A 26,127-nucleotide genomic window follows, 5' to 3' on the forward strand; every position below is an offset into this window, starting at 1 on the left:
TTGGGCAGCAGTATGTGTGATACCAAATTTATTATGGGCACTTGCCTGATTCGATCAGAAGTCGGATGTTTCTGTTATACGCGGCGATGGGAAGTGAGTGAAGCCGCAGCCCCAGCGCCGGCAGCGGTGGCGCCATCTTTTGCCATTTGCAACAACCTTCCCTCTTGGCATTAAAAAGCCAGTGCAAAAAAACGTGGGCAAACAAACACAAAACCAGAGGACGGGACCTGTACTCCTTTCTTCCCTTTTTTGCGCTGGTCTTTTTATCTGCAAATTATGAACCAACTGGCCCAAAGAGGTATTTTCATCAAACCTTCCGTTGCCGGCCCTTCTGCTGGGCCAGAGTTCCTGGCAATGGCACAAGATGGAGAGCGGCATCTCTCGATTGGCAGCCGCCGCATAAGACAGGAACCTCTGACTTCTGATCGAATGAGGGAATTACCCCCAAAAAATTTAGTTTAAAACAGTACTGTCGACGATATGTCATTTCGGTGTGAAATTTGAGTTGTAGGGATTCAGCACTTTAGCTGAGAGGCGTTGTACGGCATGAATGTAATTGTGCAACACACTGTATAAAAAACACCCAAAACATTCGTTTAGTTGATGGTGCTTGGCTTGGCTTTGCAGTGCAGCCCAGGCTATTAGTGTCGCTTTAGGAAAAGAGATCCGAAATGCCCTGACGTCGCACACTATACATGGCCACTTTTTTTCTCTTCTTCATTCAAAACAGGAGCATGGGCCAAGTCAAAGTCGCGTCCTCGAGGTCAGAGTTATGCGCCCTAAACACTTATCAACTGAGAAGCGGCAAATTAAAAAAGTATTTATTAGGTAAGCATAACAGCGCATATGCTGGAACCACGATCTTGAAAGTGAAATACGGGCAGCAGCCATGTAGGCTGTCGCATCTAACATCTTTTCCTTGAAGTGATTGATAGGGGGTAGACGAGCCGTACGTGAAAGTGCTGGAAGATATATATAGTGGCTGCACAGCAACCATAGTTCTGCATATAGAAAGTAAGAAAATTCCCATAAAGAAAGGTGTTGGGCAAGGAGACACAATCTCCCCAGTACAATTCACAGCTTGTTTAGAGGAAGTATTCAGAGACTTGGAATGGGAGCAGTTAGGGATAAGGGTAGATGGAGAATACCTAAGTAATCTGCGATTTGCTGATGACATTGCCTTGCTAAGCAACTTGGGGGATGAACTGCAAATAATGATTGATGACCTAGACAAGAAAAGTAGAAAGGTAGGCTTGAAAATCAATATGCAGAAGACTAAGGTAATGTTCAACAGCCTCGGGAAGGAACAGCAGTTTACATTAGGTTGCGAAATACTGGAAGTAGTAGGCGAATATGTCTACTTAGGACAGGTAGTAACCGCAGGTTCAGACCACGAAAAGGAAATAACGAGAAGAATACGATTGGGATGGAGCGCATTTGGCAAGCACTCGCAGATTATGACTAGCAGCTTACCGGTATCGCTCAAGAGGAAAGTATACAACAGTTGCATCTTGCCTGTACTCACCTATGGGGCTGAAACGTGGAGGCTAACCAAGAGAGTTCTACTTAAGTTGAGGACAACCCAGAGGGCTATGGAACGAAAAATGGTAGGGGTAACATTAAGAAATAGGAAGCGTGCAGAGTGGGTCAGAGAAATAACTCAAGTTACCAACATTCTAGTAGAAATTAAGAAGAAGAAATGGACATGGGGAGCACATGTAGTGCGAAGAGAGGATAACCGATGGTCGCTGAGGGTAACAAACTGGATTCCAAGGGAAGGAAAGCGTAGCAGGGGGCGGCAGAAAGTTAGGTGGGCGGATGAGATTAAGAAGTTCGCAGGGGTCAAGTGGATGCAGCTAGCACAGAACCGGGTTAAGTGGAGAAATATGGGAGAGGCCTTCGCCCTGCAGTGGGTATAATCAGGCTGATGATGATGACGATGATGATGATGATTAGAATAATAAATTAACAAAAAAATGATTATGCATTTGCGAAACCGACAAATGGGAAATATATCCACATCTATAATTAGGCGACAGCGGCCTTGACGCCTTCCCATGCTTCCTTGACGGCCATTGGTATCTCCCTCGTCGGCAGCATGAAGCCCTTCTTCCAGTCTGTCACCCGATACGATGGTTCCAGCTCGATGGAAAAGACTTTCTTGATGCCTGCACTGTCATAGGCCCAGTCTATGCTTGTTCCTGATGCTTCGTCTGAAAGGTGGCATACACATTGGTAACATTTCATTTGTGACATATATATGCCAAATGCGACATCAGTATTGCAAAAGTGTGCTCCTCTAAAAGGGGCACATCTATAGTAACACATATATTTTTCACTTGAGCTACCCATTAAGGGCAGTGTAACTTGTCGGGGCGTGGCGCACAATATATTGAATGTTCAGCTGAGTGAGACTCCTGCCAAGAATACTGTACAGTTGATGCCACGATGCACTTCGAACGCGGCCTAGCCAGTTTTTCTAACACTACATCCCTATATAGCTCTGCCTTGAATGAATCTCGATTTGCCTAATCCCCACAGCTGCTTTTCGCTTTTAAACGCTTCTAAAGTTTTCTCAGTCTCGTTATTATATACTGGCTGAACGTCTGATTACTATGCAGTTATTCAATTCTCATTATCAGCATCATTTCTTCTACTATTGTTTATATCGGTATGGACATATTTAGCTACTTTGTCTATTGTATCCAAATTAGCGATCACATTACCCGCCTTGTCGCTCAGCTTGTATATATGGTGTTTGCCTAAGCCTATTTTTCTCAAGACCGCGTTTAGGCTACCACCGTTCTTTAGATACTGTTTGATGCCCTGCATGTTATAATGTTTGCGTCTTACAATCTATGCTTTTTAATTAGCTTCCATAGCGATGCCTATTCTGTCATGCCTATTAGATTGGAGGCTTTCAGGATGGGGCATTTCTTACTGAGATCATTTTGTCTCGTTAGATATTTTACCGCTATGCTGTCTATCTAGCCTACCGCAAGCGTTTACTGAGCACTCAGTAATGCATCTGTGAAATTAAGCATCATTATTTTTACGCTGAGGCCATCATCATCAGTTTTCCTGAATATTTATTCTGCAGCCAAATCCTGAATCCCACTACGTTCCCACCGACCACTAATTTGTTCATAGACTTCTTCCATACTAGTTTGCTCAGTTACTTCTGCAAATCTCACCCAATTTATGCTTTTGTCATTCCATTCCAACTGCATGGCACATTTGCGAATACGTCTATATACGCGATGCGAAGGGTAGAGCACATGTGAATTCGATTTAGGTTTTAGTCTCACCCTCATCCGGGTATCTCTGTGTTAACTTCCGGCCCTATCGTTTCGTCCATATTTTTTGAACGTCAATGCCATATTCACCCATTGCCTGGTTCCGAGAGTTCATCTTGTGTACCTTGACATTGAAGTCGACATCAGTTTATTCGTTTCTATTCCACGACTTAATAAAAGCTCTCTATTTTATGGTCATCGTGATTGCATTAAGGCGCGTAACCTGCACAACCTTTATTTTACAATGATTATCAAACTAGTTATAATGCAGCCACCCTATAGTTGATGATATAGAACTTCACTGTGTTACCAGCCATATTTTTATTGTGAAGAAATCGAACCCCTACTTTTCTGTTCGCTAGTCCTCGGTCCCACCGTACACGCGCCTTTTAAAATAGCATATGTTTCACCTGTCCTCCTAACCTCACTAAGCACTATGATATCCCAAGTAATGCCTTCAAGTTTGTGAGGATACATGTATATCCCACTCTCCTTCCTAACCAGTGACGAGCGCGGCCGAGTCACGAGACGACGCGCGCTCGCTTGGAGAGGGTGAAGGAGAAGGCAATTAGCGTTTCCCTCGCTCCCCACACAATCCTGCGACGCCACGGCATCGCGCTGGTAACTTAGAGAAGGGTGCATTGTGTTTTGGGATACAGTACCGAGAGGAATAAAAGCGGGGTGCTTGCGATTGGAAAGCCTCTCTTACCTCGCTTACACCCGGAGACCCTCGACGTAAGGCCCTGACATCCCCTACTGGCCGACTACTACGAGGACCAGGCCAACCACCCAAACTGTTGTGTTATTGAATAGAACATTTTTCTGCAATGTGTGCTTTTGCTTTACGTTAGGGTAAATCAATTGTTACCTAGCGTGCTCTGTTGTTGCACCCGGGCCTGCTGTGGCCGCGACTCTGCGCCACGGGTTGGGGACACGTGTTGCGTTCCAGTAAGGCCAAGTTGCAGTTGGAACAGGAGCTCGCCTGCACCACGGGCTGTGCGTAGTGTGATTCCATATCTGGCGCCCAATGTGGGGCCGCTTATGGAATATTGGACGACTGGTTCAAGGGACGTTTTTTGTCTGGACGTGCCAAGTGCTAGGCTTAAAATGAAGTATGATCGCTAGGCCCTGCGGCATGTTTTCTTGAGTGCGAGGTGACTTTCGCTGCAGCATGTTTGAACTTTCCGACGTGCTCAGCTCATATTTTTTTTACCATTTCGAGAACTTCCATCAATTTAGGACAACGTAGTCCTTTTGAGGGAGCGCGAGGCTTAGCGCCTGCGGAGTTGCCGGTCTGAAACGAGTTAGTACGGAAGCCGCATGGGTGTTCCGAGTTTCCAGTACGTATTTTCTCTTCTGTCTATTTTTCGACTCCGGGAGTCGCGGGCTTTGGGAGCCGAGTGACCTGGGGCCACAGGAGCCACAGAGATTGCTAGTATTCCAGCCTGGCACCGGTCTTTCCGACACCGTCAGGGATGATGGTTGCCGACTGCAAATCAGCTTCCTGCGATAGCGGAGTAGTACCATCCCACCGTGCTGTCTCCTTGCGGCTGCGTGAACATAACCCTTTCCTGTCCTTTTTCCTTAGTCTTGGTGGTTAGGCCTAGGGCTTTGTATTGATGTCTGCACCACTTCCGAAGAGATAATCGCCAGAACCGGGGTGTTGTACAGCGAGAGCACATTGCTGCCCGCTTGTTTTTGTAGTATTCTTGTACGAACTGAGCAGTTTCGTTCAACTCAAAAAAGATCTTTGTTCACTTGAACTTTGCATTTGTACAGCCGCATGACACGTTTTGCTAGCGAGTTTTGTACGCAGTCACGAGCCCGTGCGGACAGCAGCACCAGCTGCCTATCGTGACTTACAATACAGGCATGTCGAGAGTTTTCCGGCAGTTTCCGGCTCACCGGAGCCACGCCGGCTTACTGACCTCTCCACATATTCTCGCTGCCGGCTGCTTCGACGGAGCTACCTGTAACCTGTTCGGCACTTCCCCTCGGGACAGCCGAGGCGGGACCAGTCAACAGTCACATCTGGCTGCTGCTAGCCTGGCATAAAGGCGAAAGCATGCCGCCTTACGCGCCATTGCGGACTCCTGACCTGCAGCTTTCAGCAACCCTCGTGGGCCCTTTGGACACGGGGTCCATATCCCGAGATCCCTGGTGTTGCCCCGTACCAGCACCTGACTCGGCTGGGTACCCTCTCATGCGCCGCCTGAGACTGACTTCCAGAAAGCGGCGCCACCTCTTCAGGCTCCCGGCCGCAGATTTCGACCGGGCCCCGCTGCGTACCGACCTGCAGACTGTGAAGCCGACGTGACATGCCAGCCATCCTGCGGAGACCTTCACGCTAGCATCGGCGTACCACCGAAGTCTGCGAGGAAGTTATCAGTGCTACCTCTGCTGGAAGGTCCTTCCTCTAGACCAGTTTCATGAAGACGCCTCCACAATGTACTTACAGGCGCGTGGGCTAATTTAAGGTTTGGAAATGCGGGTACCAATCTCCCATCGTACCCTTTAAATTCTGATATTACTAGACGGCGCCAGCTTAGATAACGTTAACGTTGGCTGTCGAGAGATGGCCCCAGCGTCGCGGCAGCGCAAGCGCCACCATTGGCTTTGTACTGCGCACGCGGGAGAGTAGGCTCTCTTCGGCGTCGGAAACAGGACGCGAGCGGACGAACCCTCGCGGCACTCCGCACTCGCCGGCAAGGTGAAGCCTTGCGTGACATTTCCCGCCTGGTCGCCCGATACGGCCAAGGAGATTATTCCCTGCCCTATCATGGGCGAACATTCGCCTGTGACCCCGCTGGTGAGTCGGACAACCTAGATTCATTAACGTGGTTCATTGCTAGCTGGCGTTGGCCTTACTGCAGCAACAAATGCCTGTTGTGAGCAGGCGTTGTTTCTTTGTTCCTAGGAGCACAGCCCCCAGTGGTCAGCGTGCGCTCGGTAGCGCAAGCGATCACAGGGTGGGGTCGGCGACTTGGCCTGTCAGCCGCGACGAAACGGAGAAAACGCAGTTATCCCCCTATTACAACCCATAACTTCCATAAAAAACCTCTTGACAGAAAGGAGCCTAACGTTAACCGTTTCCAGACTCCATTTTCTATGATGCCCTTTCCGGAAGTAGAGTCGCAGCATCCTCCGCAGCGGCAGCATCTGACCTGTAGTGGTTCAATATGTTTTTGTATGTTTCTAAATGACACAACTTATTTTGTAAAATAATATTTGGCAAGTGACGATTGCTGTAATACGGAGTCAAAATAAAACTGGAGCAAGGTATTTTTATAAATCAAGTAATAAGGGCTATCAAAAGGCGTAGAAAAAGCGCACTTACATAGGGTCAATGCAGTTGGTCCAAATTCAAACTGCGTGTGTCGCACCTTTTTAATAGCTTCCGTAGCCTTCACAGATATGTTCATCTGAAATGTTAAATATACACGAATTCAGAGCTAAGAGAATAGAGAAAATTTCTTTTCGCATATCTATCAATATGCACATTTATGTATGGCATATTAAATTCGGTTTTAGCGCAGTTTTCTCTTCACGTTAAGTGATTTATAGTAGGAAACCCAAGGCTAATATTCCGGAATGAATTGTGCAAATAACAAGAATACCTCGAAATTGTATTTTTTTATACTGTCGCTCGGAAGATCGAAGAAAGAGTTTTAATCTCTACTATGCATGGGATCAATATTTTCTGTATCTCTGCGGCTGTTTGCAATTAGACAAGGAAAAGTACACAGCTGCAACTGACACGATTACCATTTGCTTCTAACGGGCCGTTTTTCTCCATACATGCCACCTATTTCAATAACAAAATTTAGACGAAGGCCTTGCGTCAATAAAAGCTGCTCTGAACCCTTGAAAACTGTCAAAAGGCGGCCATTGAGCCCCCAAGTACCTGACAATACATGGTTTTTCATGGAGTAGTGAAGTGTAGACAAGTTTCCTAAAAAGCAATAAAAATAATATATATAAGTATCGCATGCTGGATAATTGCCATGGTTAAGGAATGGGTTTTTGTCGGGTTTCAAGAAATCTTATAAGATACATTGGGAGTCAATTGAAAACACCGTAGAACAAGTAAACAAAGTCTCCGCTAAATAGTAATAATTAGCGGAGATTTTGTTTACTTGTTAACTGTGCCCTACCCCATTTGGCCTATATTCCATTTCATCAAAAGCATTTTATCATATAGGATGTTTCGAAACGCTTTGTTTTGTTTCTTTAAGTCCAAGAATAGAGTTCTGACTCGGAGAAAATGGATGCACATTTACTGTTATTATTTCTTGTCGCCACTGCTGAAATTGCCTAATTCATATGTGGAAACGCCAGCGTGATTGAAGCAATGACTTATTTTGTAAAACAATATTTCACATGGGGTCTGGAGGGATCACCCGCAAGCTGCTTCCACAGAGTTCGCTTTTGGCCTGGAGGGTGGGCATCCACCATCATCAAGCCTCGATCAACCTGTTTATCTTAACCCATCCCCTCCAGTCTCGAGAAGTGGAGCATATGACCCATAAGGTAAAGTTTCGAGAAGTGCTACTCACTTCAAGCAATGCACTCAGCTCTCCATGATGGATTTCGCCACTAGAGACACATGCAAGAGTAAAATAAAAAAACGACCTGAACACCCAGAAACATCGCTTACCCAAATAGCATCCTCAGCGGCGCCCTCAAGAGTGATATTCACTCAATTGAGAACCATCTTGTTTGATTGAAAACAGCAAATTACACATAAAGGCAAGTCCAGATCTCATTCCAGCTTTTTTTGTGCAGAGATTCATGACGGCATTTTTTATATTTTGCATTAGTACTTGGCAGAAAGAACTCACCAGCTCATCGTAGTTTGGAACATGTGCTAAGCCGTGGCCAGAAGGAAATATCCAGAACAATCCGAAGCTGTGCACAGAAAAGTAGAACTCAATCCGATCCTTGATCTTCATCACTGCATCCCTGATGGCACGGGTTTCGGGCTCCGAAAAGGCGCTTTCTCCGCAGTATGTCTCCATACAGGGGTCCGTTTTGCTGCTTTTCTCTGAAAGACACGTGTGCCTTGGGATGTGAATGTTGGCTTCTTGTTTACAGTGTATTGCGCTTTCACAAAAAAACAAAGAGGCGTAGGTGGCTTATAGAATTTTCAATCGCTGGTGAGCCCTTTTCTGCATAGGAATTTTTTTTCTTGACCTAAATCTCCGACGTAAACATTAAAAAATAAAACGGTAATGTCGCCCCTCATTATACTCACGCCCAAAGCTGAGTACCCACAGGAGGTTACTGTTGTAATGCAAATACAGAAACAAAAGTGTCAAAAAAATCATAACCATGAAAACAGGTGTTGCTAAAAAGATTAAAGCATCAGCTTAACTCTCATCACTGCTTTTCATACAACAGAGTTATAAATCTGTTGTCCGGAGCACGAGCCATTAGGCTAACTTTATTCGTAGGCCGTATGCACAAATTTTCACATCAAGGTGATGTTATTATTATGATTGAAAGCAAGAAATGATATCTAATCCCTGCTGAATGGTGTCTTGAATGTGACCAGGAGATCCGCGCGAGCACCACAGTGCTGTCGTCGGCGCAAAAAAAGTGCTGAAGATCGGGAATAGACGACAACTGAACCGCGAGAGGAGCCATGGCGATATTGAAAAGGGTGGATGAAAGAACGGCAGCCATTCAGCAGAGATTGGATATCATTTCTTGCTTTCTTGACCATGCAGGCCTGTCTCCAAGACCCGAGAAGTCAGAACTCCTACTTTTGACTCGCTCTGCTTATCAACGAGCTCTCAACTCACTGATATCCCTTACCTTGGGCGGCTCCCCAATCCCCAAAGTTTCTCAATGCCGCGTTCATGACATGCCTCTGCATGCCTCCAAAAATGTCCGGGCTCTCCATGTGGCTGTTACTACCTGTCTGTCCTTCACCCGTTTACTTTGCCGAGTTATGAGACGGTCCTCTGGCCTGAGGGAAGCTCATGCCTGTCGACTGACTCAGACGCTGGCTCTTAACAAATTCCTTTACTTTATACCATATCTTTCATTCACCCAGGGCCAGCTAGACACACTTGCAACAGCTCTTCACGGCCTTTATAAAGCTGCTCTTTGTCTTCCCATAACCACTTCCACCGATGAGCTTTATGCCACCGGGCTTTTTCATCCTCTTCGCAGTCTCCTTTCCCTTCACCGTGACCGACAGATAGCTCGCCTCTCCGGCACAGTTCATGGACGCTGGCTTCTAAACCAGGCTAACATTTCCCCCATCTAGTCAGTCCCTCTGCCAACTCCTTCCCCTCCAGTGGCCACAAACCTCCGTATACTTCCTCTTCCAGTCAATATGTCGCCGGTCCTGCATGATGGCTGCCGACATGCTGCTGCCTCTCATCATAGTCCGCCCTTCAATACCCATGGGGTCGCTTACATGGATGCCTCTTATGTGGCTCCTCGCGGGTCCTGAAGCCAGGTCCTCTTTCATCCTCGTATATCGACCCCTGTCACACACACTAGCGGCCCATTTTTCCTCCCTCCGGATATTATCTCGCTTGAGGTCATCTTCATCATTCATGCCAATCAAAGTTTCCATTATCTCCCACCTATGCTTCTGTATATTATATACACCGACTCCAAGGCTGCTATGCGTGTCATTCAGTCTAAAAGTCTAACACGTCATCTGTCCACGAAGCTCGAAGTTGCACTTGTTGCCCTGCAGCCCTGCCCGTCTTCCTCCGATAGATCCCTGGACACTCGCGGATTGACGGCAATGAGCTGGCGAACCAGCTCGCCCGTGAAACTCGTAACCGGGCACCGTTCATCCCCTGGCGAAGATCATTGGAGGGCGGGTCGAGACTGTCTCTTCGTGCCACCATCAGCGAATATTACAATGCTGCTCACTTAGACCACAAGCACTACCCCGACCCTCATCGTTATCTTTCCGTTCGGGAGGCTCATGTCTTTCGGCAAATACAGTTGAACACACTCATAACACCTGCACAACTATATCTCTATAAATTCTGTCGTGATCCATCATGTCCCAACTGACCTTCCCCATATGCCAACCTTTCACACTGCCTATTTTCATTTCCCCGTTCCATTGCAATCGGTATTCTTTCCCACCTCCTCCCATACTATTTGGATCTGGGTGGACTGGCTTGGTGCTGAGGGTGAAGAAGAACTGCGCCTGCTCGTCCAGCAGGCCATCGATGTATTAAGCGCCTAAGTGTTGCGCCTCAATAAAGTATTTTACTACTACTACTACTACTACTACTACTTCGCTAATTGCGTACTCAAGTGCACGCAGCAATTCATAACTTTAATGGCGTTTCATGAAGCTGCCAGTTATATTTTCTCAGTTTCACTGCCATAGAACAAAGAAACAATTTGCCACATTGCAATGACACACATCTCGCGCTTCACTTTCAGTCGCTGCCTCGATAGGCCAGCGCTAGCCTTTATATGCAGTGAAGTAGTGAAAAAAGAAGGTATCCAAAATATTTCATTTTTGACTAACTTTCACCTGCGATCAAAACAAAACCGAGAACGCGCTTGCTTCCTCTTTTCGCAAGCCCTTTCAGACTGCTGCTCACTAAAACGGTTCAAAACCTAACTATAAAAATACCACGCTAACGTCTGGATTCCTGAGAAAGTTAACCCTATATCATTGTTTTCTCCAGCCAACAAGCGGAGAATCGTACAGTTAAGCCACTGCGTGGTAGCGAAATGACGGAGTAAAATGAAACAAAACATTTGTCGATTTAACTGCGGCGACCAAATGCAGAATACGTGCACAAGCATATTACAATGACACTTGGTTTATTTTTTGGGGGAAAGGGTGTCAATGTCCGGCGTATGGCAAAGATTGACGTAATCGGTGGCTGTGGATCTTAGTGATAACGCGCAGTAAAAATGTTGGAACACCTAATGTAAATTAAGAGGGCAATAAAAAATATGGAAGCTCTTAAGCTCCGCCTTTAAGGGCATGAAGCGATAGCGTAGGCTTCCAGCACACATATTGAGCCCCGTTTTATCAAGCCGTATCAACGTGAGCACGTAGCCCCAGAGGAACCGTGAATGCAAGGGCCCTTGCAAGCTGATCCTTATGTCAACCTCCCATCTGAAATTAGAGGCCGGATTTGGCAGCTCCTCCCATATGAAATTAGAGGCCCGATTGGGCAGCGCTTGCCAAACATAATGCCAGGCAATACTATGTGCAGGTAGTGTTCGGCAATGTGAGGTGCTAGCTATCGGCTTTTAGTTCTACGCTCGTGATTTTTGCTAACAAGGCCAACGCCGATTGATAGCAACCGATGCCGGCCACTGACGAGGGATTTTCGGGAAAGACTAACATATGTGTTTGAATTTATTAAGCGCAGATGAAAGATGAAGACGAAACATGCAATGCACATTGAGAGAGACTGCCATTTAAATTGGTGAAGTCCTTGGTGGCGTATTAGTTTGTACTAAGGTCCTGTATGTAGAATATTACTCCATTGCAATCAATACCACTGTGAAACCAATGTTGGAAGGGGGCATTGAGGCACTGGATTTAAGGACATGATGCGACATGTGATGACTTCCCCTTGTCAGCGCCACTTTATATCTGCATTCGTGTCCATGCACTTCGCTGCCAAATTAATATTTTTTTCTTTTTTGAATTCACGCATAGTGGTTAGAAACTTTGAGGCGACACTTAAGCTGTGCTTTAAAGTGCATAATGTGACAACTTTAGCCTCTTCCCTTCGTGGTCACCCTTACGCATTCTTGTGCACTTCCTGCACTATGCTCTTCGCTTTGTCACTAATCTCTTGTTTTAATCTGGTAGCATTATAGGCCCCGCTCTCCACCAAAACTTGCATAGGCGTTGTGAGTGAAAAGTGAAGACAGTGGTGCTGGGAGGCTGTAGCGGACAGTTGACATCACCGAACACGGACTTGACGTAGGTTTGCCTGGTGTTATATTTGGCAGGAGCTACAAACTCAGGCCTATCTTTCACATGAGAGAGTAATAATCCGAATCAGCAAGCCGGGATCCTTGCATTCATATTACCCCTAGTCCATGCAGGCGCGTTGATACAGTTTGCTTATAGTGAAGCTTTGTATGAGGAAGTATAGCCTGCTCTACTTACCGTTAAAGCGAAGCTTAACTGTCAAGCACAGTTTTTGGGGCTCTTCCATCTCGCACTGACTAATTCGCATATGTTTCAAGCTGTAGCATGATATTAAAACCTCCGAACAGAGATACAAAGCCCATGTTAACAGAGTCGGCCGGGATTTTATTCCAGCATTCTTGGGAACAGCCCTCAAATGCTCTAATCACTGCACCAGTGTCGCAGGTGTTATATATTAGAAAGTCGTTATTAAATCATTCAGTCAAATTACACATGCGTTAACTGTCTATGAATTTTTTTAAATTATGAAATGCTACTGTACGAATACCAATGATTCTACACTTCGTTGATCTGTCCACATCAGCGAACTATAATAGTTGTTTAGGCGACAGTTTCTTGACTGTGCTTAGTGGTGGCTATCTGTGTCAAGTGCCTCGTGTAGGTAACGCCAAGTTATAGGCTGAAGTTCGAATAAGCTGGAAGTGAGTGGACCAGGAACACAAAGGGCGGGCATCTTTTACGGCATTAGGTGTCTGTCGAACTAACAAGTAGGGTTTCTACTTAGGTGCATTTGTATCTTTGTTTTGGTAAGTTCCAGACACCGTTTAGAAAACGTTTAATTTTGCGTTCCACTCCCCTGTTGTTAGAAGTGTTAAAGAGTGAGTGATGCAAGCGACTGGGGTGCCCATTTATAATTTGGAATAGAGGAATAGATTTGTTCTTGGCATCGCATTCTTTCTGCATTGTTTTCAAGTAAATAATAGCGGGTCCACTACTACCAACTATTGGCCTAATGCAAGAATTCTCAGACTATAGTTACCACATTTTTGTAATGTCCAAAAAACTTTGTTCATGGGCTTTTCACGCTCGCTTTAAACACGTGGCCCTTCATCGATAATAAAATGGCTTTACCTTCCGCTTTTCGAAGTTAGAGTGCTTTATGAACTTTCCTTGTGAAAATGAACAGAGTTATTTTCTCAGAAGCTGTCAGCACTGTGCTTTCTGAATACGACATTATGCAAACTGCAAATAATATAAGTTGGAATAGTACTCACTGCAGAATTGCGCAGTATCAAAGTTTCGGTTGCCGTCAGTTCCTGCGCACTCGTCATTGACAGGGTTCTTTGAACGTGTCTTCCTCCAAAGGCGGTCCTGGAATTGAAAATGTTATCTTTCGCTGCACCATGTTTTCATTATGCACAGTTTGAGGAATAGGTACAAAAAAGTATGACTTTAAAAGGCGTTCAGTCTTCACATTGAAATTTCGGTTTTTTTAAAGGCCGTTTTTGAAGTTTCTTTGCAAAGATGAGACCTTAAAAAGAACCTAATTTTTTAATAATAACCTTATCACTCTCATTTTTTTCTATTTATATGAACACTAAAACAACTGCATATTGATTATGAGTAGTAAAAATATATCGAACAGTTGATTTTCACTAGTCCATTGCAAATTATAAAAATCGCGAAATTTACATCTTGGACCTCAGCATGGGAAACCCTTTTCTTTCTGCCCTGAATAAAAGTAAAAACAAAGCTTCTGTTCGTGCTCTCATTGAGCCGGTAGGAACATCTTATATTTCTTTCCAAATCTCTTTTGGACCATTGTGCTCTAATACAACTTCATCTGAATCAGTCATATTTATTGTATTTGTCTGCTATTAAGCAGAAAAACTACCAGCAAAGGAATTAAAAACTCGTCGTTGGTTCTTAGAAACAGATATCATAAATAAACATGTTTCGGTCGCTCCCTTATAAACATCTGAACTTTTAGGAGCTAGGAAATAGATAAACTCAAATTCGTGAAAGTAAATGCACATAGGATAGGTAGGGACAATTACACGCAGGGAATTCAGAAAAGAACCGGAAGCACCAGGTTTAGACAAAAAGTTTTTTTTTTTTTTCGTAACATCATGTCTGCGCCCTCCAACATCGTACAGGTGGCGAGACGTATTGAAAAGGAGATGTCAGTGGAGATCTCGTCTTTCATCAACACTTGTGATTTGACGTGCTATTAGCGCTGATAGCCAGAAATAATGCCGTTGAACACTAACCGTAGTATGCGCGTACACGTAGCCGTCTGGATTGACGACCGGATGAATACGCCATTCGTACTTCTCCACCAGGCTACGGATAACCTTGTCATCCTCGTGCCTTGTTGCCAACTACAGGGGGCAAAATAAACATTTGAATAATATCTGTAAACAGTTTCACTTTGATGATTTTTTTAGCACAGTATGAATTGGCCAATAATAAATATGATCATATACTGGTCAAGGATATCTTTACATGTCGAGTTTATTTCAATAATCAATATGAAAGAGCATAAAACCATATGGGGGTCCTTAGCTAACGAAATTGTCAATATGAGCTTATTTTCAGATAGTACAACCTTAGTAAGATCTCTGAGAGCAAAAAGAAGGCTTTAGAACTGACAGCGAGCTTCATATTTACTTCCTCGGGATTAGCATAACCTTTCAAGAAGGACTTTTTGTTGGGCTAGTTGGTGCAGCATTTTTTTTAACAAAAGGACAAAGCGCTAACGACACATTCACAAGAAAGAGGACACGGACAAGCGCTTGTCCATGTCCTCTTTCTTGTGAATGTGTCGTTAGCGCTTTGTCATTTTGTTAAAAAAATAGCATAACCTTATTAGCTACTGGTGCAGTCTTAGAAACAACAACAATAATAATAATAATAATAATAATAATAATAATAATAATAATAATAATAATAATAATAATAATAATAATAATAATAATAATAATAATAATAATAATAATAATAATAATAATAATAATAATAATAATAATAATAATAATAATAATAATAATAATTGTTTCACAGGAAGGGAAAGGCGCAGTATCTGTCACAAAATGCACAACATGAACTCAGGGGTAAGCGGACAGTAAATATAATTTGACAAATACACGTGAAAGGCAAATATGTTTTTGACCTTAGACACACAGATTCTAGGTAACGTTTGGCAACCTAGAAAAGAATTGATTGCTAATTAGTTCCCATTTCGACGAGTGCAAGGAAAACCAATGTTTTACTTCACAAAGCTGGTATGTTTCCCGTTCATTCGGATACTTAATTTAATATCATTTGTTACTGACACCTCTAATTACGATGTGCGAGCCATAATGTATTCATGTCTTAGCCGTATGTACGGTCATTTGCACATGAGGGTTGATTTGGCAATTTTAAAGGTAATCCTCCCCTTGCAGGTAGGATTGAGAGAATAGGCTGGTAGGTGATTGAGACGTCAAAAGATAGATGTGTGTTGGTGCCTTTTAGGTAACACATTTCACATCTTAGTTGTATCAGACAGACCTTAAACTGTACGGTCGTGAAAAAATACGAACGTCTTTATACTTATTTTTATCACCCTCTATGTCACTAATCCTACATGGCTCATAAAGATCACATGGCGCAGGTTACACATCAAGATGCTCGTTCCATCTCAGCAATGTTAAAATAACATAACCTTGTCCCATCATTTCTATTTTTTTACCATTCGAAGCTCCTTTCGGGAGAAAAAAAAACTTTCGAAAGTATCCTTTCCTTAAGATTTCACCGCTTGAGTGAAGAACGTGTTACGGTAAAACACATATCTTCATAGCTGCATCGTAGAACTTCATGATATTTGTCTGAGCCAGTTGCTTTAAAAAGACCATGGATTATACTTGCGAAATAAATGTTGTTGCCATAGTCTTCAGAAGGGATTTCGAACCTGAGGGTTAGTTGACTGCTCTAGAAGCCTCAAGATGCATGGAGGACTGCAGGCACTCTGCCGAAAGCAGATACAGAAAGGTCCACAATTCGAGTACCTACTTTCCTCCGAACTCATCTTTTCAAAAGATGGCGACTGTTATCTTATCGATCTCGTGAATGAGAGCAGCTCAGGTACTCACCGCTATCGGCCTAGATGAAGCATTATCTTTGACAGACCCATTGTACTTGCCTGATCTATGAAGTAGAGGCAAGCAGAGGGAGCGATCCACTCCCTGGCGTGTATTCCACACTCCATGAACACAATGGGTAGGTTTTCGCTCGACTTGATCTGGGTAAAGAGACATGCAAGGAACAAACTTTGTTAAGCTAATCAAATTCGGCACCATTTCATGCCTAGGGCAATACTTTTGAGCCTGATATTAGCCTGATATGAGTAATTTCCTAACTATAATGAAGCGTCAAGGCACTAACGTGAAAGCAGCGATCATGTATTGCTTGCTGCGGGATGTTTTATTTGTATTTTCTGTCTACGGGAATGTTTTAATTACCATAAAGTTATCAATGTTTACTGTTGCTGTACCGTTGTAGAAGGCAGCAGTAAGAGAGATGTCGGAATTTATCTGATCATGTGCGAAGACGTAGCGAAATTATGAGCTCACTAGGATCTCGGCGTTCATATCACTTCGGCATGCGAATTGTGGTTCATTTGTAATTGGTAGCGTTCAGTCATGTTGGTGGTAATGTTCACTTACAGTTGTCATAAAGACGCTGCTGTTAAAACGTTTACCAGAAAGCATAGTTGATTTCAAATGATTGGTACTTTCCCCTTTGCCCTCTTTTCTTGGTATGTGTGCCACTTCTGAGGCGTAATTAGTTATTTTCTTCTGTTGATTTTTAATAAACATTGCATCAAAACATTCTTTTACTTAAAAATTTGACACATCATTTTACATCTGTTGCAGTTATTCGCGTTACTCAGGGATTACCCTAATAGGTACGAAAATGGAAATATTGAGAGTGAAGTATAAACATATCCACGATCGTGCATAAAGCCCTTTCTTATTGGGCGTACCAGGCATTCCTGACAGAGAAACATAGAGAACTTTCATCAAAACTTTCAGAGGTCAACAACATGCACTAACGCATGATTTTTTGTCAGTTTCAATCAGTAGTACACTGCACACCATATTGGACACCTCAAACAATATAATTTAGCCCTTCTATAGCCAACTCTGTCTCAAATTAGGTATCTTTTGGAATAGCTTCTGTTGCAGATTTATCCGGCTGCAATGATTGAGTGCGTGTAAATCGAGTAACTCACATGAACACCGAAGATATCCCGTCCTTCGAACGATCTTCCAAGGGAGGTGTAGGTCACCTGGGCATAGGTCTTTCCATAGTCTATGAGGACCTCCTTGAGCTGCAAGCGGAGGCAGTACATATTTTAACAAATTAACCATACTTTGAATCCACCAATAGCTCGAGCGACGGTAGCATTTGGTAGCGGCTTCCTGAGTGCTAGGGTCGCTTTGCAAGGAAAATGCTCTATTCTTATCAAGTTAGAAATCACTTGACATGTGGACGTAGATGCCGCAAAAATACGATTGTGGTCGGGTGCACACCCAGTTGTACGAATAATGTAAAAATAAAATTTGAAATTAATTTAAAACATTCACTCTTCTATGCATATCAATTAGTCTAAACAGAAAGAAAGGTCTCGTTCAGTATAGTTATGTCCAAATATTTCAGTTATTTTCTCTAGAAGGGTTCTAGAAAATAACATTTGAGAGAGTTTTCAACATCGCGATGCAGTTATTGTATCCGCATATCTTCCCGTTGCAGGCTCCTAGCTTTTTCTAATCATTTAAAAAAGGCGTCTCATCACTTTTCTATGGCACATTGACTTTTTGTGTGTGCAGGTGGGGGGGGGGGGGAGAACACACTTTAGAAGTAATGTTAGGTTATGATTGTAAATTCATAAATTTTTAAATTATGCCAAATGTATGTTACAGTTTTGCACACTAAGCTCATAAATATTTAAATACGCATGTCATTTGTTTCGAACATTCAAGCTTACCCGTTGGGAGCAGAAGACAGAGGAGCGAAAAAACGTTGTGTTACACTGGAATGGTTATGGAATTTCTAAAATGTGCCGATAAAAGCATCTGAAAAGATTTCTATTACGTAACACTTAAGTAAAACGTTTTCCATTAGCTATCAATATAAATATTTTTTTGAGCTTCCTGAGCACTGGACAAAATTATAAAGCAAGATTTTACTAAATACCTCCAGCTTGTACCATTTCTATCACACCCTTCACAAAAACATTCTACGAGGTTTCATACTTGAGCCACAGTGTTTCAAAATGCCGCCAGCTGTTTTTGTATATATAAGTATGAACCCTAAAAAACTGTAAAAGCAAATTTTGACGCCGCATCCGAAACCTATATGAATGTCATCAACATATGCATGAAAACATGTAGATGGAGCTACTCTTACCTCAAGAACTAAAGTTGTGCCAAAAATGTTGCCCTCGATGTAAATAACGACGCTTAATTTGTTATTAACGCGCTTATGATATCACGATGAAGAAACTTTGACTCAACTGAACATTTGCTACATATCTCGCAAAACAACTTCGAGAAAGAACTGGCGCATGCTGGCCTCGTACGCACCTCATCATACGTTAGGTATCTGTCGAAGAGTGTTTTCTCCGTGGAGTATGTCGTGAAGCGCATCTCCTTCTGCTCATTATCGATTAACCTGCAGTGGCATTGAAAGGAACGAATCTGTGAAATATGAGGTGTGTCATATCCATTATTTTTTATGTCGCAACATATTTCACGCCGTTGCATCATGGTCCTTGGGGTCAGGAGAAGCAAAAGAAGCAGTGTTTCTTGAGTGTAACAATCAAGAAAGCTGGTCTAAGTATAGCTTTTCGTTCTAGACTTTGAGGTGATAGTGAAAGGTTTGATTTGATTTGTAGGGCTTAATTGCCCCAAAGCGATTCAGGCTGTGAGAGATGCCGTACTGGAGGACTCCAAAAATTTCGACCACCTGTAGTTTTTTAACGTTCAGTGACATCGCACAGCCCACCGACGTAACTCCGTTTCGCCTCTATCGAAACGCAGCCGACAGGAGATATTTCGCCAGGACCGTCAACGGAAACGCCAGTTTCTAAAGCTAGGGGGCTTTCTATATTGCATACATGAAATCTTCCGCTCATTTTGATTTCACCCTGTCGGCATGTTAGAAATAGGAATGACTTGATATGTAAGCATACAAGCCGCAAAAATACTACTGCTGTATGGGGCACAACTAGTTCTGGGAATAATCTAAAAATAAGTATCAAGTTTCCTGCACACTCTCAACCGCATATAAACCAAACAGAAAAGTATGATAACGAGCAAAGACAGGTTTGCAAAATCTGTTTTAGTGTAGTCATGCGTAAAATTTTGCTCATTTTTTATTAAAGTGGTATTGAATATATTTATTCAGATATTTATGAACATCGCAAAGCAGTTTCTTTATCCGCATATCTTCCCGTCGCAGGCTTCTATGTTTTTTGCTAATAATTTATAAAAACGTGTTTCATTACTTTCCTACGGCACACTGAATAATAGTGTGTGTGTGTGTGTGTGTGTGTGTGTGTGTGTGTGTGTGTGTGTGTGTGTGTGTGTGTGTGTGTGTGTGTGCGTGTGTGCGCGCGCGCGTGTGTGTGTGTGTGTGTGTGCGTGCGTGCGTGTGTGTGCGTGCGTGTGTGTGTGTGTGTGTGTGTGTGTGTGTGTGTGTGTGTGTGTGTGTGTGTGTGTGTGTGTGTGTGTGTGTGTGTGTGTGTGTGTGTGTGTGTGTGTGTGTGTGTGTGTGTGTGTGTGTGTGTGTGTGTGTGTGTGTGTGTGTGTGTGTGTGTGTGTGTGTGTGTGTGTGTGTGTGTGTGTGTGTGTGTGTGTGTGTGTGTGTGTGTGTGTGTGTGTGTGTGTGTGTGTGTGTGTGTGTGTGTGTGTGTGTGTGTGTGTGTGTGTGTGTGTGTGTGTGTGTGTGTGTGTGTGTGTGTGTGTGTGTGTGTGTGTGTGTACGCGCGCGCGCGCCTGGGACAGGTGGGCGGAGGTCAAATTTTAGAAGCAATGTTTTGTATGCACATAGATTACAGAATTTCTAAATTATGCGAAATGTATCTTACGGCTTTGGACAGTTCATGTATGTACCTATTTCCGTCAATACAACCGACTTCTTCTGAACTTCCTCTTCTCCAGCGCTGATTTAGAATTTCACCTGGGCAAAAATTCTGAATAAACGCGTCCCCCGTGCACGCATCCTTGCCCCTCATCAAACTTGAGAACTAATTTCACATTTCAACTCCTTTTTGGGAAAGCGATCCGATTCCCCTCAACTCCTGCACTGCACCCCTCCGTTTTTTTGCCCTTAGTCCGCACCGCCTTCCAGGAGTGCTGGCCAGACATCCACTCCAAGGCCATCCAATTTCAACTATCAAATAATTACAAACAAAAGGGATACCCCTGCGGCGCCGACTCGGTAGGCTGCGCACAGGCTCAAAGGCTGACTTGGTGGGAGCTGGCGCCAAAATGGAATACTGCAGTCGCGTGTGTGTATCCCTCATTTTGTCCTTGTCTTCTTTGCGCTACGTTTCCTAAAATGCAAATGCACCAACTCGCCCAATTCAGCATTCTTGTGCAGTCGCTAGACCATATCTGGCGCTGTCAGAGAAAACTTTAAGCCCGATCGAACTGCTAAATTTAAATAAATTTAAATTCACATCAATATTACAGTTGCGTTCCGCTATGTTATTCTTTCTCGTGGGAAAATTGCTTTGTCCTTCCAGAATAACGCTCTTCCCTTTACAGAAAATTTCGGCGTATGGTGGGGAGGAGTGGGGGGTGCTGCTCCGAATTTTATCGCAGTCTGTGCGACGGTGATAATTTTAGCTACGCGGGAGTAATGAAGTTATTTACTAGCTGGTTGCTTGGGAGCATTGTATCGAAATAAATAGGTAGAAAATTGTCTTCTCTGTTTGTCCTGGAAACATTCGTGTCTCTACATAGCATTAAGATAGCTTTATCAACTCCCATGATCAGCATAACTGTTTTTCATTCTTAGTGACTAGAACAGCTTTCGCAGTTCCTGTGCCGCGAACCACAGCACCATCAAAGTCTTTAACTACACTCAGTGGTGCTGTAAACAATAGTTGTTTAGTGCGCCTTCTTTTATCTATCATAGAATAAAAATATAAACATTTATTCTTTGCCCATGACCATTTGTGCAACTGCATCTGTACTCAGTCTGACTGAGTAATAAAATAAATAAATAACAAAACAAGGAACTGCGGAAATGATTGTACAATTCAACTAACTATAACAAATGTAAAATCATGCATGTTTCAAGAAAATCTATACTAGCCCGGTTTAATACTACATTCACGACATTCCCTTAAAATCTTTTATTTCATAAAAGTACATTGGCTTAAATATCCGTACTGCCCTAAACAGGTTTCTTAATATCGGTCACATAATCAATAAACATAATCGCAATCTAGGTTACTTAAGTCGCAAACTTTTCAACGTTCCTCCTGCATCAAACACTAATTCGCTCCAGATTGAAGTATGCAACTGCATCTTGGGATTCTATTTATTACAGTCACATTCATTCGATGGTTCTAAACAACTCTGTGCGTTTCAGTTTTATTATTTAAAAATGCAGTGCAACCATACCTGCCATAAAATCTGGTCTTTCTCTTCCATCGCTCTTCCAATTTCCAAAATTGTCTTGTATCGCAATGTTTCGCTTGTTCTGTCGCCCTCCCGCACAGCGGCATTGCCTTATCCCTCAGCTTTGTCATGTATACCATCATATTGTTCTTTATCATAAAGTCAGTTTCGATTCATAAAATGCCAAATATCTTTTTCCAATAATTATTGCCGCATACCTCAGGCAAATAGAATCATTTTCCAGTAGACATTTCTGGCATTAAAATTAGGGGATGTTCCGTGAAGCTCTAGCTAGCATTGTGTACGCAGGGGTTATGTAATTGTGCCTTTGATGTTTCATATCTTACTTTTGTGGTTCATCGTGTGATCCTCTGTAGTGCTTCTGGCCTTGTGAGATACGATAAATAAATAAAAATACGGTAATAATATTTAAAGCCAGTCTATTTAAGTAACTAATCAAGCAATAGTTAGAAAATGAAGGTACAAATCCAAAACACAACAATTTATATTTCGCAGCTGCTGCACTGCCATGGAACGAAAAATGTCAGATGGGGTTATCTTTTATGAACCTGACTATTTCTAACAAAATATGTTATCCTAAATGTAACAGAATATTTTATGCTACGGTGATTTCAAATAGGTGCCGATAACTATTTTTCAAACATGATTCCAGTGAAGCAGTGTTTGGAGTATTTTTTTCGAGCTTTGGAAACACTGTGGTTTAAATACTGCAACCGTTAACATAGTATGGCCTCCGAAATAAACGTTTTCAGGTTATGCTTCAGCACATTCATTAGGAGACGTCATGCCAGTACCAAAAATGTGATAATCAAATCAGTAAAATGTTTGACTAAATTTCTTAAATCGGTTTTTGATATTGTTATATTCTATGAGGAGTTTCCATAAATGTAGTAGTCAAGTAGAAAAAAAACAACCAAACCTTGTGACAAATAGAATAACATTTTCTGTAGCACGGTCATTACATCGGAATTTCAAGGATATTTTTGGTGGATGTGCAATATTTTTTAAGTGCATTCATACATTTCATAGACTCCTCCTGCCACCGTGGTGCACTGTTAGGCCGCTCGACGTCGGCGCCCATGTATGCGAGATAGAATCCTGGCCGCATCGGCCTCTTTTTGATAGATGGAGAAAGCCATCTTTCCGCGCGGTGCGTGATGTCAGTGCAGGTTAAAAAACCCCAGATGGTCGAAATTCCCGGAGTCCTCTACTAGTTCGTCTTTCATTGCCTAAGTCTCTTTGGGATGTTAAACAACATAAAATAAACCAAACAATATTTTAGCTCGAGCATCGCAGGGTTTTAATTCAGAACGCACTGGCGTCTGATGATGACCTTCAATAAAGAGACAACGTAGCAAAAAGCAAAAATATTAGTCCATGTTCAAGTTCATGCTTCCTGATCTGCAATAATGACCTCAGTGATTGGCTTACTCTTGCACGTTTGAGGAAGCGATGGTGACGGTCATGCCCGACCGCGATGCGCTGCTGACGAACTCATCGGCAATTTCAGGTCTAAGTCGCAGAAGTGCAGGCGACCCGAACCTATTGTGGTCCTGCCAGACATCCACCTGTGTAAAAGAAGATAAGCATGTTAGCCTGGAGATGCTACACTTACTTGCTCCAGGAGAGGTCTCGCGAAATGTTTACTGCTGCTGGCATCCAATTAAGTCCGATTTGATGCATGCATTTTATGTTAGAAACAATTCTGGGTAAAATGTAGAGGCAATCGATGAGGTTCGGGTTGTAGTATTGGAAGTAGCGGCATTCAGCGTAACAGTAATAGCAATAATTCAAAGACTTTCAACGGGATTGCTGCGGCATATACCCTGAGCGTTACTTTTAGACAGTGTGCTACATAATTATATTAACCTCAATGTAAAAGATAACATGCTGGCTTCCCAGAGATGCTGTTCGAATTTTCGAATTTATATATAGTAGCTGACATTTCCCTTTGATTACTACTTTTGAATTAGCTTGGCGGTTTTTCATTAACTCATATTAGGGCTAAAGCATTTTGTGGTGCATACTGTTGGTGTCTATCCGGACACACTACAGCTGTCAATCAAATGGCGTCATAACTCGATGCCTAAGCTAACCATACTAGCCAATTTCTCCTTCTCTGCCGTGAGGAAGGTAGTTATTAAATAAATGTATATGCGGCCATTGATGAACCCCTACCGACGTTCTCGCGAAATAAAAAGCCGATATCAGCTCAATGGAACGTTTTTCTATACTCACCTTGAAGCTCTCTTCTAAGTTCAGTAAGTCGTTAACATGAGCCGGTGTTGTGGGAGCCACAGATACCAGCCGGTGCCTGCAACAAACAAAATAATATTTCAGTTTTTGTTCGGGAATCAGTGAGACATTGGTTATTAGAGAAAGTTGTTAACTAGTGGCGTAATATAGAGCTACGGTAAGCGCTTCCATGGTCTCTACTTTTATCCAATGAATGACAGAAATAGGCCACTCCATAAACCGAACAGTCAAGCTCATAAATGTAGTGCTGATATCATATTTGAAAGAATTATGTGCTGTTTAATGACGGGAAAAAAATCAAATAAGGATGCTTTACATAAGTGTCTAAACAAACATTAGTATACTTGGATGGGCCAATCGGCACCAGGGCATCATGTCAGCATTTCAAACCTACACACATGTCCTTGACACTATTATTTTCATCCTAATTGTTACCACGTAATTGAAATCGGTTACAAAGGGTGTAGGTTTTAATATTTCTTGTAATTCATCTAAACCCTATCACCTGTCTAGTCCGTCTCATGAGCCAAGATTACATCGCAAAATAAAGTTTCAAAAAGAAGTGCTCATGACTAACCCCGTATAGTCAACACGCGCCGTCGCATTTGGTGACGACAGCGGACTGGACCGGGCTACAGTGACAAAAACGGCCACAGCAATCCACAACTTTTCGTCCACCATTTCAGAGTACGATGCTCTCTTTTCCTGAAATTTCGCGCTTCTGTAGCGACGATTACAACTGCATCTCATTTGAGTGTGAAACGCTTTTTAAATTCATCTGACGCCTTATCTGAACATAACGATCGCTACCCACAAATCACTTGTCCTCATTTTCAAGTGGTTACATTCAGAGCGAGCGGTGGCCGCTATCATTTTGCGGACGTTATATACTACAATGCTTTTAAAGTGCCCTGAAGAAATCGTGATGACTACACCATTCCATTGTTTTCTACAACCCACCCATTTCTTATCGTGCAATCATCACGCTTCGTCTGCATGTCATGAGCAGGCATGAAATGCAGAGGGCGTAGATTACGGATAATGAACTCTAGTAGGGTGACTTCTGGGTTTAAAATATAAGCGTTCCTAAATGTTACTTGCTTTTGACTCAAGTCAAGAGCAATCGGCGGTAATCATCGTGCCACAGTGGGAATGTATATGAACGTGTTTCTAATACCGAAAGCAAGCAAGGAGTAATATCACCCCGAACAAAAAAATGAACTTCCTTGACATCGGTTCACTTTGATGGAAATTTACATCAATACTATTGTGATCGACCTGTGGAATGGCGCCACTGATAATGGGAGGCTGCGGAATTATCAACTCAGCCGGTGGGGATTGATAACCCAGGTTAGCCGATTGGGATGACAATGGGGGCAGCTACGATCTTGCTCGATGACTCACCAGACAGTCTAGAATGGAGCGCGATTGTTGGATAACGGCCAAGCTGGAAGCAATGCACGCCAGCCGTGGTACCGCTGAATACCTCAGAGCCACATTCTTGTGATCAGGTATCTACGTCACGCCATTCATCAATAATATAACGTTCCACAACCTTTATTTACAGACGCTTCCCATTCAAAGAAAGGCGCCCGTGTGCTGTGCGATGTCAGTGCACGTTAAAGAACCCCAGGTGGGCGAAATTCCGGAGTCCTCCACTACAGCGTCTCTCATAGCCTGAGTTGCTTTGGGACGTTAAAGGGCAACTCCGGGGTTTTTTTGACATTCGAATATTCTAATAAAAAATTTTCTGTAGATTCTCCTCTCCGTCCTGACGCATTCTAGAAAATTTGAGCGCCGTACGATAATCCGTTCGCGCGCAACACGACTTTAAAATATGCTGTTTTCATGGCTTAAGTTGAGACTATTTCTGCCGGCAACACTGAGTTTCTGACGTCACAAACAGTATACCGGCGTTACTGTCCACTTCCCGCATGATTATGAAATTGTGAGGCTTATATTGAACTACCTCAGACATTTTATGCAA

At 43.0% G+C, this 26,127-nt stretch overlaps 1 protein-coding gene across 1 annotated transcript; it reads right to left on the reverse strand.

Moving 5' to 3' along the window:
• Window positions 1-1,944: 1,944 nt before the first annotated feature.
• Window positions 1,945-24,898, reverse strand: LOC146189519 (zinc carboxypeptidase-like). Its single transcript, XM_084603278.1, has 11 exons — window positions 24,718-24,898; window positions 24,123-24,198; window positions 23,316-23,452; window positions 18,816-18,903; window positions 17,462-17,560; window positions 16,370-16,468; window positions 14,457-14,567; window positions 13,461-13,557; window positions 8,138-8,340; window positions 6,634-6,718; window positions 1,945-2,213 (listed from the first exon to the last, which is right to left on the reverse strand). The coding sequence occupies exons 1-11, from the start codon at window positions 24,888-24,890 to the stop codon at window positions 2,029-2,031; spliced, it is 1,353 nt and encodes a 450-aa protein (XP_084459404.1). The 5' UTR covers window positions 24,891-24,898; the 3' UTR covers window positions 1,945-2,028.
• Window positions 24,899-26,127: the final 1,229 nt, after the last annotated feature.

The sequence above is a fragment of the Amblyomma maculatum genome, chromosome 5, assembly GCF_055883805.1.
Source record: "Amblyomma maculatum isolate TAMU_Amacu chromosome 5, ASM5588380v1, whole genome shotgun sequence".
Classification (NCBI taxonomy): Eukaryota; Metazoa; Arthropoda; class Arachnida; order Ixodida; family Ixodidae; genus Amblyomma; species Amblyomma maculatum.

Excerpts from the sequence above, each read along its gene's own strand:
- LOC146189519 (XM_084603278.1), bottom strand. The coding sequence starts at position 24,890 with ATGAGATGCAGTTGTAATCGTCGCTACAGAAGCGCGAAATTTCAGGAA. Across the intron at positions 24,199-24,717 it reads GCGCGTGTTGACTATACGGG|GCACCGGCTGGTATCTGTGG; the intron begins GTTAGTCATGAG and ends TGTTTGTTGCAG. Across the intron at positions 2,214-6,633 it reads ACCAACTGCATTGACCCTAT|ACGAAGCATCAGGAACAAGC; the intron begins GTAAGTGCGCTT and ends GCCACCTTTCAG.